The sequence below is a fragment of the Ammodytes marinus genome (assembly GCF_949987685.1).
Source record: "Ammodytes marinus genome assembly, chromosome: 14".
Classification (NCBI taxonomy): Eukaryota; Metazoa; Chordata; class Actinopteri; order Uranoscopiformes; family Ammodytidae; genus Ammodytes; species Ammodytes marinus.
In genome coordinates this window covers 23,333,627-23,347,739 of record NC_137218.1, presented here as the reverse complement: position 1 = coordinate 23,347,739, position 14,113 = coordinate 23,333,627, and the positions used below count along the sequence as shown (strand labels likewise).

The 14,113-nt window shown below is 41.6% G+C and overlaps 1 protein-coding gene across 1 annotated transcript; it reads left to right on the top strand.

Annotated features, from left to right (window-relative positions):
- The first annotated feature begins 7,465 nt into the window (after positions 1-7,465).
- On the top strand, positions 7,466-13,221 carry tmem218 (transmembrane protein 218). The gene is made up of 3 exons (XM_080041128.1): positions 7,466-7,843; positions 9,225-9,327; positions 12,967-13,221. The coding sequence occupies exons 1-3, from the start codon at positions 7,734-7,736 to the stop codon at positions 13,099-13,101; spliced, it is 348 nt and encodes a 115-aa protein (XP_079897254.1). The 5' UTR covers positions 7,466-7,733; the 3' UTR covers positions 13,102-13,221.
- The last annotated feature ends 892 nt before the right edge of the window (positions 13,222-14,113 follow it).

Here is a 14,113-nt window from a genome sequence, read left to right as displayed (position 1 = left end):
CTGTGCCTGTGATATGCTGTCGAATTCAAATCAAATATCGGCTCAGCTGTTACCAGGACTCTCAAATATAATACATTCAGGATTTACTGGCGGGGGCTTCTCCGTGTGAAGCCTCACTCATTTATTAGGATTATCTACATTCCGCCAGAGATAAGAGGCGAAGGCACAATGAGGTTCACAGTCTTGTTAACGGTCTTTAAATGCAGAATATATAATGGGCTGTTGCTAATTTGATTTGGCGCTTGATCCGTGAATAATAACCAGTGGGGTCTAAATATAATACTTTTTTTGTTTGTTTTTACTGCCAACCATAACGACATCAAAAGCCTATGTGCATTAACACTACTGAAGACATTAGAGAGCGGAAATAGCCGGCTTCTTCTTGCACTTCTTTGAAACAGTAAACACAGTATATCTGTGTGTGTGTGTGTGTGTGTGTGTGTGTGTGTGTGTGTGTGTGTGCGCGCGTGTGTGCGTGCGCGCGTGTGTGTGTGTGTGTGTATCCTGCTGCTTTAAGAACACATATACGCTGTGTTGTGTGTTGAGTCCTCCATTCTGTGCCATGACTCTTCGACTTAGTTTATGGAATGCGTCCCCGCTGGGTTTTCATTTCCTCTGTGTGCAAAAAAAAAAAAATAGAAAAAGGAACGCAATCAAAGCACCGATGCTAAAATCATTACCTAATGACTAAAGCCTTTGTATGGCTTCTTCCATGCTGAGGCGTTCACTGTTTCGAGCACACATCGCATTATTGTGTGGAGCCGAGCATTTCTCTGAAAGTTTGTTTGAGTGCTTTTGTTCAGGGTCGATTAAATCAAATGTGCTGAAAATCCCAATCCATCATCACTGAAATCACTAATATCGATCATTGTTTCTTTCTGCCTAGTAGAATATAATAGGCCTATCTATTTGCGATCGGTTTGAGACTGAGGGAATGTATTTTTTTCCCAACATCCTACCAATGTGTCAGCTCTGGATTAACACATCAACATTACTGTCCGACAGCAGTTTTCAAAGACATTAAAGCTATCGTGCGTAACTTCTGTTGCCCCCATGAGGGATTCTGATTCATTACAACAACACTGTCTGCTCATCCCCATGAGGTATAAGCATTCAGTGATCACACATGGATTTGATCATTTCTGCTGTACGTCTAGGTATTTTTCTTAACTGTGTGTCAACAACTGAAACATTTCTTGGGCCCTTCTTGGGCTCCAGCACCAGTGTGTGTGTATGGAGGGGGGGAGGGGGGGGGGCTAAACCAGTTTGTAAATGCAGCCATATTGACAAATACCGAGAATTTTGTGGAGCTGATAGGCTTAATCAACTTTGTCAACTCTTTGGCGATGGCTCAAATGTAACCGACATTCATTCATATGAAAAGAAAGTTAGGCACTGTAACTTTAACCATGTCTCGCTCGTATATGCTGGATGTATTTTCATGATGTCTTTATGTCCTTTCCAAAGAAACAAAAGCCCAGTGCTGTTGACAGTATGGGGGATCATTAAATTTGCCGGCTGCTGCTGCTGCTGGCTGTTGCTTCTCTCGGAGCATAAATCAAGCCAATCCATCTCTCTCCGACCCCTTCTCCCTGGTGGCTTACTTAGAGCCACATTGCCAGCGCAGCACTGCACTGACTGGCGGTGGAATGAGCAAGAGTAAGCAGCATGCAAGGGCTGTCCTTAAGCCGGCCTGTCTGACGGTATAAACAGGCCTCCTCCGCCCTCCTCTCGAGAGCAATACGGATCAAGCGGGCTTAGCGGCCATGACCTATACGAGGGCCCAGACATGCAACACACACACACACACACACACACAACACGTTTTGTCTTAAGGAATCGCTGCTCCATTCAACATGAGAGAGAAGGAAGAAATAAAGTATCTTGCATCACTACATTGCTCACGGGCCCGGAACAGGACCTAGATGCACTCCGCTGAGGATAACCACCAGCAAGACTTTTAAAGCCTTATGAATAATTCTGAACATCCTCTCAAATCTTTTTTTTTCCCTCTTCCTCTGCCTGATTTAATGAAAGTAAGGGCCCTTAAAAACAAATTAGACATTCAATCGCAATCTCACAGCCAAGAATTGGATAAGAGAAAGAAAAGAGACTGTCAAAAGAAAAGGAAAAAAAAACTTACGTAGATCTTCTCAAATATGATGTATAGGCTATTTGTTTTTTTTTTCTCTGGCACCATGCGGGGGTGCGGAATGAGAGGCAAAGGGCGAAGGGAATGGCAAGACATTTAGCTGGTGCTTTTTAATTTCCTCAATTGCTTTATGGCCGTATACATAAACGCGTAAATTGGTTTGTAACATATGCTCTCCTCCTCGCTCTGTTTACTTCCTTCATTTAGTGTGACTGAATCACTTTATTAGTGATTATCCCCCCCCCCTCCCCCACCCCCAAAAAAATAAATAAAAAAGCTGCAGGAAACGCACAGCACCACACCTCATCATGTAATCTTCCCCATATATCGTAATGGGAATGGGAATATGCAAAGCAGTGTTGGGGTGTTTTTTTTTTTGTTGTTGCAGCAACCGAAATATGCCCCCGGGCTGCCTGTCCAATGACACAAATCATCAATTAAGATCTCAGCAGGGTATTTGGGGGATAAACTAAATTGGCATTATCCCTATCAGACAATATGTTGAGCGGTGTGGGGGTACATCACAACAAAGAACAAACACCACTGAGGGTGATTGGTGGTGATCCGCGTGTGTCAGTGTGTGTGTGTCTGTTTGTGTGTTTGTGTGTGTGTGTGTGTGTGTGTGTGTGTGCGTGCCTGTACTTTTTGCAAAATTCATTCCCAGCTGAGCCATCCACTTTGAGACACTGACAAAGCTTCACACAATCATTTTTAATCGTGTAAAAAAAAAAAGGCTAACAAAGCTCCTTTTGGTCTTTCAACAGCGGCTCACAGTCACAACAACAGTGTCTTTCAGTCAGAGCATTTGTACTTTCACAGAGGGCGCGAGTTTGAGTTCCTCGTGGGATTTTGCACTCAGCACTTCCCTGCACCTGCCAAATTGTGTTCCTTGACGGAGGCGGGCTAAAGTGGCTCCAAATCGCCTTTGTGATTTCTCTGGGTAGCAGATGATTAGTAGACAAATGGTTCAGGCATATTTAATTAAGCTAATGTACTCCCAATGCTCAGACTACGAATGCCTTTGCTGTGACGGCTCTTTATTTTGTCAATTGGAATTTATTTTTTTATCCATTGATAAATGACAACAAATAAACTGTGACAGCGAAGAGACACTGGAGCCAGTATTTAAAGGTGGAGTCAGCGATTCTGAAATTATGCTTGTTGTCAAAATGCCTATTTTTGTCAAAATCAATGAATATATCCTTATGATCCACTACCTGTCAGTACTAGGTGTGCGCTGGGGAAAAAACATTTTTTGGTGTTGGTACACAGCCTAGGCTCTGTAAACAGGCAAGGTTTTATCTACGGTGTTACCACTTTGTTAACATAACTCTTTGTGTACATGCCAGTTTACAGAGCCTAGGGTGTGTATGAACACCAGATTTTTTTGTGTGCACCAACAGTGTGGACAAATTGCGGATGGTGAGGAGATATTCACTGATCTTGACAGAAAGTTATTTTGACAACACGCATTCTCCAGAATCACTAACTCCACCTTTAATTAAGCAATGTGGGATTTTTCTTGTACTTTTTCAAATGAAGACATGATTGCCAGATCTGTGTGTGTACTAGTTTACAGTACATGAGATTCAAGTGTCAGAGAGGCAAGCCCAAAGTGACTAAACAGATGAGTGGACTTGGTTTGACTCATAATTACTGGAACACATGCAAAAATGACCTGGCAACCTGTGCCATTTTAACAGCAGAATCATTTAAAAAAAAAATCCCAATCGAAACACAGGGCCCCATGTGTACCAGAGAGGAGCTGTTTGAGAGACGGGGGCTCCATCAAATCACACAGACACCATGCTTTTATGCCAGTCAAACGTCTCCTATGAGTGAAATAGTCATCGGAGCAATTATGGAAATAAAGCAGTCATCTGAAATAGAAAGTGTGGTGAGTGGCACACACAAAGAGGGCCAGTGTTTGAGTGCAGAGGCAGGCAAAGGCTGAGAGTCAATATTAGAGCTCGCTAAAGACGCAAATAGATGGAGTAATAGGAACAGTTCAATCAAAGATGAATTCAGCCCCCAAAAAAATGCAAATGTGATTACAAGGCCACTTTAATCCCTTTCGAAGGACATTGGCTGTATTTGGTTTTTACATTCCTCTGGAATCAATTTAACTTCAGTTTTTTTGCTGTTCAAGAAACTACAAAACAGAAAAACGAGGACAGATGCACATTTAAATGATCAATAAAGAAAAGCTACATTTTCCATTAAAAGGTAATTGTTGTAGTTTTAAATTAGTAGTCTATGTGCTATTTATTATACATACACACACATACCCACACACATAGTAGGCTACTCTACATAGGCTACACACACAGAAGACAGACACTGTTGTGTAGAATAAAAATACATAATAAAAGGTAAAAACGAAAAAAAAAAAAGGTGAATAGACTTGGATTAAATCTGAGTGCAAGTTATTTTACACTGAAAATAATTTACCGTTGTATTGACTAAAACACCAACTTTGCAAGTCAAAATAAAAGCCCTTTTTATTTACTCCAGTAAAGCACACCACATAATAACTAAAGCAAATAAGAAATTGTGTAGCAGCAGCGAAGACAACACCAAACCCTTTTCTTCTTATTTTGCACAAAATTATCACACTAACGACATTCCCTTATATTTGCATATAGCCTTATCAGAACGCGACTTGGCCTCTCTATAATAATTGACAAAGCCGTGTAAAAATCGAACGAGAGCTTCCCCGCATCTATCTACATGCGCTCATTCTGTCCGACACAGCCACCGTTATCGCTACCATTCTCTCGAATCACACAACCGCTTTGCACGAAGGCATCCGCCGAAAAATAGGCAACACAAAAAAAACCAATACATCCTAGATACCTGCAACACAAAACATAACGCTATACCGACGCAATAGTTTTCGGTTTTTTGTTTTCTAAATCCAAACCCCGCATCAAGCATAAGACAAGAAGAGGAAAAATCCACTGGTCTTTCAATCCAGCACAAAAATGCATCTCGTCTCCTTTCCCTCTCTCTTTTTTCTCCCCCACCTTCACTCCCCCCTCCCTCCCTCTCTCTCTCTCCCTCTCTCTCCCTCCCTAACTCTCTTTCTCTCAATTTCGCTCTCTCTCTCACTGTGGCCTGGCTGTCTGTCTAACTGACTGACTGTATGAATAATGTCCTGCCTTTTGTAATGGATGGGGGTTGGAGGGTGGGTGGGGTGGGGGGGTAAAGGGGGGAAGAAGAAAAAAAGAGGGACGCTGAAAGCCCTGCTCCCATGCACTGACATTGGTAAAATGAATGACAGCTTACCTGCATGCCAATCTTCATCAGACTGACACTGGGCTGACAGCACAGCCTATACTCCTCCACACAGCCGCTGACGTCAGCCGTGCCTGGCCCCTCCCACCTCCATCTCCGCTCCCCCCACCCCACACACACACACCCCCCAACCCCACCACCACCACCCCAAACACCGGGGCTGATGATGATGCTTTCCAGTGTCCACGGGAAATACGGCTATCGCGCAGTGGGCTATGTTATGGGAAAGGTAACACCGCCTTCTGACACAGCAGACACACCAGTCTAGAGAGAAAAGGAAAAAGGAAGGTTCAACGTAGCAATGACAAATACAGGCTCTATTCTTCCTGTATCGTGTGTGTGTGTGTGTGTGTGTGTGTGTGTGTGTGTGTGTGTGTGTGTGTGTGTGTGTGCGTGCGTGTGTGCGTGCGTGCGTGCGTGTGCGTGCGTGCGTGCGTGCGTGCGTGTGTGTGTGTGTGTGTTTGTTCCTGATCATCCTGAATGCAGGCTACCACTCTGGGAAAATAAATTAAGAGACTATACTCTGATTGATCAGTGTCTCTAGTTTTACTGTGCAAAAGGTATAGGCTATGTGTATGAGTAATAGGACATGTTTTGTTTTATGTTGTACATTTGAAAATCTGTCACTATCCGCTACCTGTTGGTATGGTGTCCACACTGAAAAAAAAACGGTGTCAATATGCAGCCTAGGCTCTGTAAACTAGACGAAAAGTGATTTTTATAGAACACTTGTTGTCAAAATAACTTAACTTTGTGACAACATTATGTGGAGTCAGTGATTATGTAGATAATAAATAATTGCTGACTCCACCTTACATTTTTTTCCAGAGCTGCAAAGGCCTATAGAAATAGGATTAGAAATACAATATTTGGCCTATACTAGCAAATTTGAATTGTTACAATTGTGTTAAATTTTGCTGTAAAAATGAACACACACCAAAAAAAACATGGCATTCTAATTGAAAGTAGCTTATAGGGTTTTGTGGAATAATTATTCCACTTGCTTGAAGATATGTTGTAAGTAAGGCTAACACAGTGACCCAAACTCCAGGCACAGTTAAGTAGTTTGGTGTAAATAGGTCTGCTGTGGGGCCTTGGTTGATTGCTCTAAATATTTTTAGGTAGAGGGTATAGGCTAAAGGATCTGGTCACCTAAATATGCTATAGGCCTGCCGCCTACAGGCTACCTAATCATTAATGAACTCAGGATATAGATAATTGGATTGCACGACGGTCGGTCAGTTACAAGCACCGTCATTTGGAAACACAGATGCGCGCGCGCTGAAACCGGCTGAAACATGCCTTTGAATGGCGGATCTGGCCAGCCCCCTGTCGGTCTGCATTAACAATTACAGGCTTCACAAAGACAAGTGAGATGATGGAGCCAGAAAGAAGAGCCTCTAAAGACCAAACATGTCCTACTATTTTTATTGGACATTTCCAGTTGAAAAACACAGACAAATGCGATATCAATTGAAAAGAGCTTTGCAGATTGCCCATTGTCCACAGTGAATATAGGCTATTGCAAGTAGGCTACAACGTTTTCCCCTTGGCCATAAGGTTATACAGAAATTAAAAATAAGGGACAAGATTTATAAACAAAATGTACCCGTGATGTAACAATGTAGGCTTATGGTACCAATTCATTAATCTAACCATGCATCAAGCTGACTTCCTCTGACTTGGCCTAGATGTGATTCGGTTTGCATCACCTGTTGTTAAGTTTACAGCAGCAGCTGGCACGTTAAACAAACGCACTCGACCTAATAGTATACTGTGAATAAGCAATATAGTTTAATATAAAGTATGCAAAACGAGAGTAAAAGAGAATATTGGCTAAATATGAATGGTAAAAAGTCAGACGGAATAGATGTAGTTCTGCAGATTTTCAGTAACAACGCCAGTGATTGGTCTAGCGGGAGCTCGTTTATCCAATCAAACCCTAGTATGCTGTTACCAGGAAGAAGCAGAGGACGCCACTAAAAGCCTGCTATCCAGCAGCATTGTGAACTGATCTGACGCTTCGCGCGAGTTATTGGGCAGAAAATATACGTTTTTCTCACAGAAGAAATGTGCGTGTCGAACATTACAATAGATTTGTAACACGAGCCATGTCGCTGTAGGTGTTAGCAAAGCGAAGCTAGCAGGGAAAGCTAACAAACCCTCACAGTGGTGGAAGTTACTACTAGCTAATGCAGCCGAATACAACCTTACTTTGCTACCTTTTTTCTAACTCTACATTGCGGTCAAATACCTACTTAACCGAGCGACGTAGCTTTATAACATGGCGGGTACTGTGCTGGAGGTGGGGACGGGAGTGCTTATCATTACCATAGTGTGGATAGCGGCGCTTGTGTTTGGGACGCTGCTGCTGAGAGCTTCGGGACCAGCCAAGTGAGTGAGCAGAACAGACAACACTCTCCACACTAAACCACTTTACTTAGGAAATATTGGCATACGATGATGAATGATTAAAATAGCACACGTTGGAGACAATGTATCGCCATTCAGTGTCATACTGTATTCCTTTGACATATCAATAGGCTAATAATGTTGCTTTCAGTGTTATGGGTTTGCTACTTTTTTCAGCATAGCTTTGCAATCTATATGGTCACTTGCAAAGTCATCCTAGGGAGAAATATTAAAGCTACTTGGGAAAATGTGTAAGCTAGTTCAAATGTTTGGGGAAAATGGATAGGTTATAGGTTATGATATACTATATAATAACACATTTTAATACAAAATACCAGCAGAAAATGCCACTGATGTTACTGCCAATTTTGTTTATCTCATAGGTCATGCATACACCCCAATTTTTTTTTTAAATAACATTTGAAATATAACAAATTAAAACAAAAAACGTCGACATTTTTTTCCACGGGTGAGCTGACAATCCAGCTTTCCTGGGAGGTGAATCGCCCTTTGATCTAAACCTGGCTGTCCGTAATACAAATAGTCCCATCTGGACTCTTCACAAGGACATACAACTCAAGAATTTTTTTTGTTGTTAACAAATCTGGATTTTCTATCATCCTTGGCTCGTCAATGGGGCTTCAAATATAGAAGCAATAGTAAAACTTCAAATGAAATTGATTCCTTTCCTTTTATATGGCCCAAGTCTTTGTAGTTTCAGGTATGCCTTGTTTATCATCATATTACCATACATATTTTTACCCTGAAAATGAATGACAAATGAAAAACTAAGACAAATACGTTCACTAAAATAAGACACATTCTACATATTTTCCTTAGCACGGATCGATTTCTGATATAAAGATACATTACTTACACTTATTTTGTAACACTTTAGTTTCCACAGAAGAAAAGTTGCAAATCACCACCTAACTCTTTTGCTAGTTTACCCAAAGAGATCAGCGAAAAAATAACTACCGCTTCCCTGAAATTCTATAAAACAATTTATTCAAGCCACCTGCTGCTGGGCTAATTGATTGCTGGGACAATGCACCTTCAAGTCCCCGCTGATTAATACTAGTGCAATTAAATTCAGAAGTGTGTGTGTGTGTATATATATATATACTGTCACCATTTACTGGTGTAAATGGGGTGAAACACAGCGCTATTTACTTGATTGGAAAGTTAACGACTTTAGAACACACTTAAGAATGCCGCCGTTTTGATTGGTACTTCATAATGACATTATCCTCGGATAACCTCGCATTTAGTGCAAGTCTCAGCAAATCAGCAGTTGGAGGCCTTGTGATGTTATCTTAATTCTTTTAACTGTGTGTGTGTGTGTGTGTGTGTGTGTTGCCAGGTTAGGAGTTGTGCCTGTTTTCCTCCTGGCTCTCACCATCACCTTGGCTCTGGTGCTTATCCCTCGCGGTCCAGAGGAAAGTCCCCCTTTCAAAGAGATAGAGGTGAGATTCATGCACTGACCTCACACATACACCTTAAAGGAATAGTTCAACAGATTTTTCTTTAGCTTGTTTCTCCATTCTCCGGTTCAAGACAAGGTGCCATACACCACTCCTTTTTAAATGTGTGTACATTTTTGAAGAAGAAATGGGCAAAGGGTCCTCATTGCTAATTAGCTTAGCTCATATACTGGCAGTCAATGGGTAGCGTTAGCATGCCTCCACCGACAATAAGAAGATACACAAACATCATCACTAAACAGTCCTGTGTGCTTGTTGTGATTTTTTGTTGTTGTTGCACTTTCTGTCATTTTAGAATCAAATACGGGCTGCACACATTTATTTGTACAATTTTTTACAACTATGTTTTATTTTTTTCAAAACAGAGTAGAGAGGAGAGAGCAGCAAAGCAACGCAGTAGTAGATACTATGTGCACATTAATCACACAGATAACACAAGTGTTTATTTAATAAAATGGAATCTGATGAAAAGAGTCTGTAGATAGATGACTTATGGTGTCATTTTGCACAAAAATCGCACATAATGTTCTTAAAAAAGAATCTCAGGTGCTGGGAGGTGCCGTTGGGGGGTGGCCTGCCCCCCCAAGACAATGTTAGGGGAACAATGCCTTGGATGTATTCAGTGTTTGCTGTGAGGCCGTTTGGCTTCCATTTACCACCAAATGTTTTGAGTAGCGAGACCACTGAGGGAAAATGAGGAACGACAGACAAACAGCTTAATTAAGCTAAATGCTGTTATCATGCACACGTTTGTGTTTGCCAACAATTATATTTTTAATCACATATAGCGCGCCCACTCTTTTGATGCGAAGGGAGGCAAACTATAAATTAACACATTTTTATCACAGATGTGTGGATCTACAGAGGGAAAATCATATTTGTGTGTGTGTGTGTGTTTATGTGTGCGTTTATGTGTCTGTGTGTGCGTGGGTTTGTTTGTCTGTGTGTGTGCTCGTGTGCTTGTGTGTGTGTGTATTCACTGACTTAGGATATAACCTTTTGAGGTAGGTGAATATAAACAACCTATGACCTACCCCAAATCAAACATTACATGTGATTTAAGCCAGTGTACCTGTAAATAGCATGTTTCCGTCGCTGTGTGTGTGTGTAATTCAGTGTATGTGCTTGTGTCGTCGTAAAGGCCTGCTCTGCTTTATCTTAGTCCAACAGCAACACAGAACAAACTCTCTCTCTCTCCCATGTTGCCTCGGGGTCGTGCCAATAAGCCAGACAGATCTGCCAGGCAAGCTGCTGCTGCTGCCACCCCATAGAAATAGCAGAGCAGCAGCCCCGTGCTGGCCAGCTAGCATTTTATAGCCTTTGTGCAAAAGCAGATACCAGACCAGCTACAGAGAAAGGAAGCAGCAACGTTACTACAAGGGCACATGGAGTAAAAACAACAACCCATGGCTCCTTTTAGAAATCCATTCTTGTGTTTCAAAAGAGATCAAATATGATATCAGTGAATTACATTGATTTGCTTTGTATAAAGAGGTACAACATTGTATACATGATGTGTGACCTATTGTTGGTTTAAATCGGAGGGGTTTGAAATACAGTATTTCATGAAAAATGTCATCATATCTTTATCGTCTTACAATCGTTTATTTAATTTTTTTTTTAAATACATTGAATATGTATATTGCTTATTTAAAGAGTATGTTTAATGCATGATATACTAAAGTAAAATTTGTATTGGGGCGGCTGTGGCTAAGTGAGTAGGGCGGTCATCCACTGTGTTTGGTGGTTCAATCTCCCGTCTCCCCGCCACATGTCAAAGTGTCCCTAGGCAGGACAATGAACCCCAAATTGCTCCCGATAGTTAGCATGCACCCTGTGTGGTAGCTGCTGCTATCGGTGTGTGTGTGTGTGTGTGTGTGTGTGTGTGTGTGTGTGTGTGTGTGTGTGTGTGTGTGTGTGTGTGTGTGTTCACTGTACGTGTGCTCGCTGTGTAAGAAGTGTCTAACCTCTTGCTGTTAAACAAAAGTAAAATATCATAGTGCCAATTAGGCCAGTCCCAGACTAGGGAGTGGGGGTAGTTTACCATACTCCCCTTCTCTCCCACCCCCCAGACCCCCGCCTTGCCTGCTCCCACCCGTGCGCTCAATGGCACATTAATAAAACATGGGCGCACACTTTGGGTTCCTGCTTGCTGTGTAATTGGCACATTAAAAAGTGAGATGTGTTAAATGCATCCATAAGAGACGGTATACATCATCCCCATGTCTGCTAGACACCAGCGGATTTATACACAAACACACACACACACACACACACACACACACACACACACACACACACACACACACACACACACACACACACACACACACACACACACACACACACACACACACACACACACACACACACACACACACACACACTTTGAAATCTCTGTTTAGTCAGCACTGCAGTAGGGCTGATGCTCTACTGGCTTATGCTCCATTCGGCTTAAGGGCGTTCTCTCAGTTTGTATTTGTGTATTCACGGGTGGCTCATGATCTTAATATTAACACAGACCCCGGAGCTATTAGTGAAGTGTTTAATTTATCAATGGCAACTTTATGAACTCCAAACTTTTCCTTCTACTTAAACAACGCGGAGGCCAATCTAGAGGAGCAGTTTTTATGCCCCTCTTTTGCTTAAGATCTGTTCATTGACATATAACCCAGTCATGCTGTATAGTGTTGTGTGGTTTGTATGGTCCCCCACTGATTATCCATCTACACAGATTGATAGATTTGATTGGTCGAATTAAGGAATCACTCACTACTTAATGTAATTGTTAATTTAGTTTGAATACGGCAGTGAACTAGAAGTAAATATATATGATCATGAATGCAAAATCAATTGACAGTAGGGACTATTCTTATTCCTCTGCCATCTGTCTGCCATTTAGGACCCAAAATGTATAGGATTCTGAGTTGGCTTTGATGTTTCTGTTACTTTCACATAAGATGAAACAGTCATAATGGCATGTGTATGATGGTTATTCACGATTATCTCAAATGAGATCTAACTGGGCATGCTTACTTGTAGACCAAAATGGCGGTCTTCTCTTAAAGCCCACAGTTGAAAGCAGTTTGTCACTAAAAGAAAGCAGCTGAAACATACAATAACCTAAGGCAAATGTGTCAACCAATGTGGTCTTAATTAAACATTGGTACTGCAGGTAGGCGTCAGTTTGCATCCTACAGCAGCATGAGTGGGTCACTGCTTGCTATCTAAGAAATGTTGACCCTTTGAAGCTCACAGTGTGCACTCTTACTCTTACATTGTCATTGTTATACATAGTTTTGTTAGCATTTTCTTTTACACTTTCAAGGCAACACGTTAATATAGGTTTCCCTGTTCGTCTGTCTGTCTGTTCGTCTGTCTGTCTGCCTGTGTTTTTACAGCAGGCTAGTTCACAGCCTCACAAAATGCCACTTTATATTTCTACTTGTATGAGAGGCTCTCTGAAAGCCCTCTCCTGACATCTGGTGGCTAGTAGAAGAAATGCCAAATGTATCAACATTTACCACGATCTTCCCCACGGAAGATGCTATATATTAAGCTAAGAAATGTTTTTCTAGTGTTCAAATGTTAAGAAACTCCATTCCCTCCTTCTCTGTACAGATAGTGGACACTCTGTTCATCGGCCGCTATGTGCTGCTGGCGGTGGCGAGCGCTGTCTTTCTCTTGGCGTTCTTCATGCTTCTCCCCTTGCATTTCCTGGAGCCGGTCTACGCCAAGGCCTTAAAAACACAGTAGAGCTGCCAGGGTCAGAGCTGGCACAAATCGGCAATCGCTGTAGTACACAACTTCAAAACAACAAGCGGGGCTGACGGGAAGCTTCACACTCCACAATGTCCTCCAAAACAGCAAACAGCAAGAGCGCCAGGGTTTTTTTCTTCATGGCCCAACTTGTTTGTTATATTTAATGTTGAACTGTTTGTCCTTTTATATTTTGTAATTATTTTACACATGAGATGAATAAAGTATTTTTTGATTGATATGTGATATTGTATTTTTTTTTTTATCAAAAAGCACCAACACTCCCTCTGCATTTAAAAAAAGAAATCAAACATTTACATTGCCATGCTGATCCGTCTCGTTTTCTCCTATTAAGATGATTTCGGAAGAACTGCCAAGCTGAGGTGACAAGCTAAGATGTTGGTGAGAGAACATGACACACATTTAACTCGGTTACAGTTGATTAAAATTCTATATGTCTCACGTGATGATGTCCCATTTACAGCTGTTTGGGGACTGCATTTGTGGCACTTGAACTGAATTGGCCTACTCACTGATGAGCAGTGTAACATAGGCATACATTCGCTCAACTTAATACATTCAGTATTAGACATAAAATGAAATCGAGAAGAGAGTTCTGATGAAAATAAGCTTTCAGTTTACTCGGGCACAATACGTTAAAAAAACATTAATGAGTGATTTATAAAGCTCAGGTGCCCCTCTTGATTGACCGTGGGGCAAAATGTGGGGCTTTTTCTCTACCGTTGGGGCACCCTAGCTTGTGAATCCCTCATGGAATCTTCCTCACTCCCTTTTTTTTGGGGCAGGACCGCCTACACAAATGCCTCGGCCCCTGAAAAGGTCCAGTCAATGAGCCCCCTTTACTCATACTTTACTCGTATCAATGTGTGTGTATTTGCTCACTACTACATAATCACAAACATTTAATCAAATCGAAGCTTAACCTCAAAAACTGTCTGCATTTATAGTAGGCTTGTGGACTGCTACTCATACAAAGTGTCCAGCAATA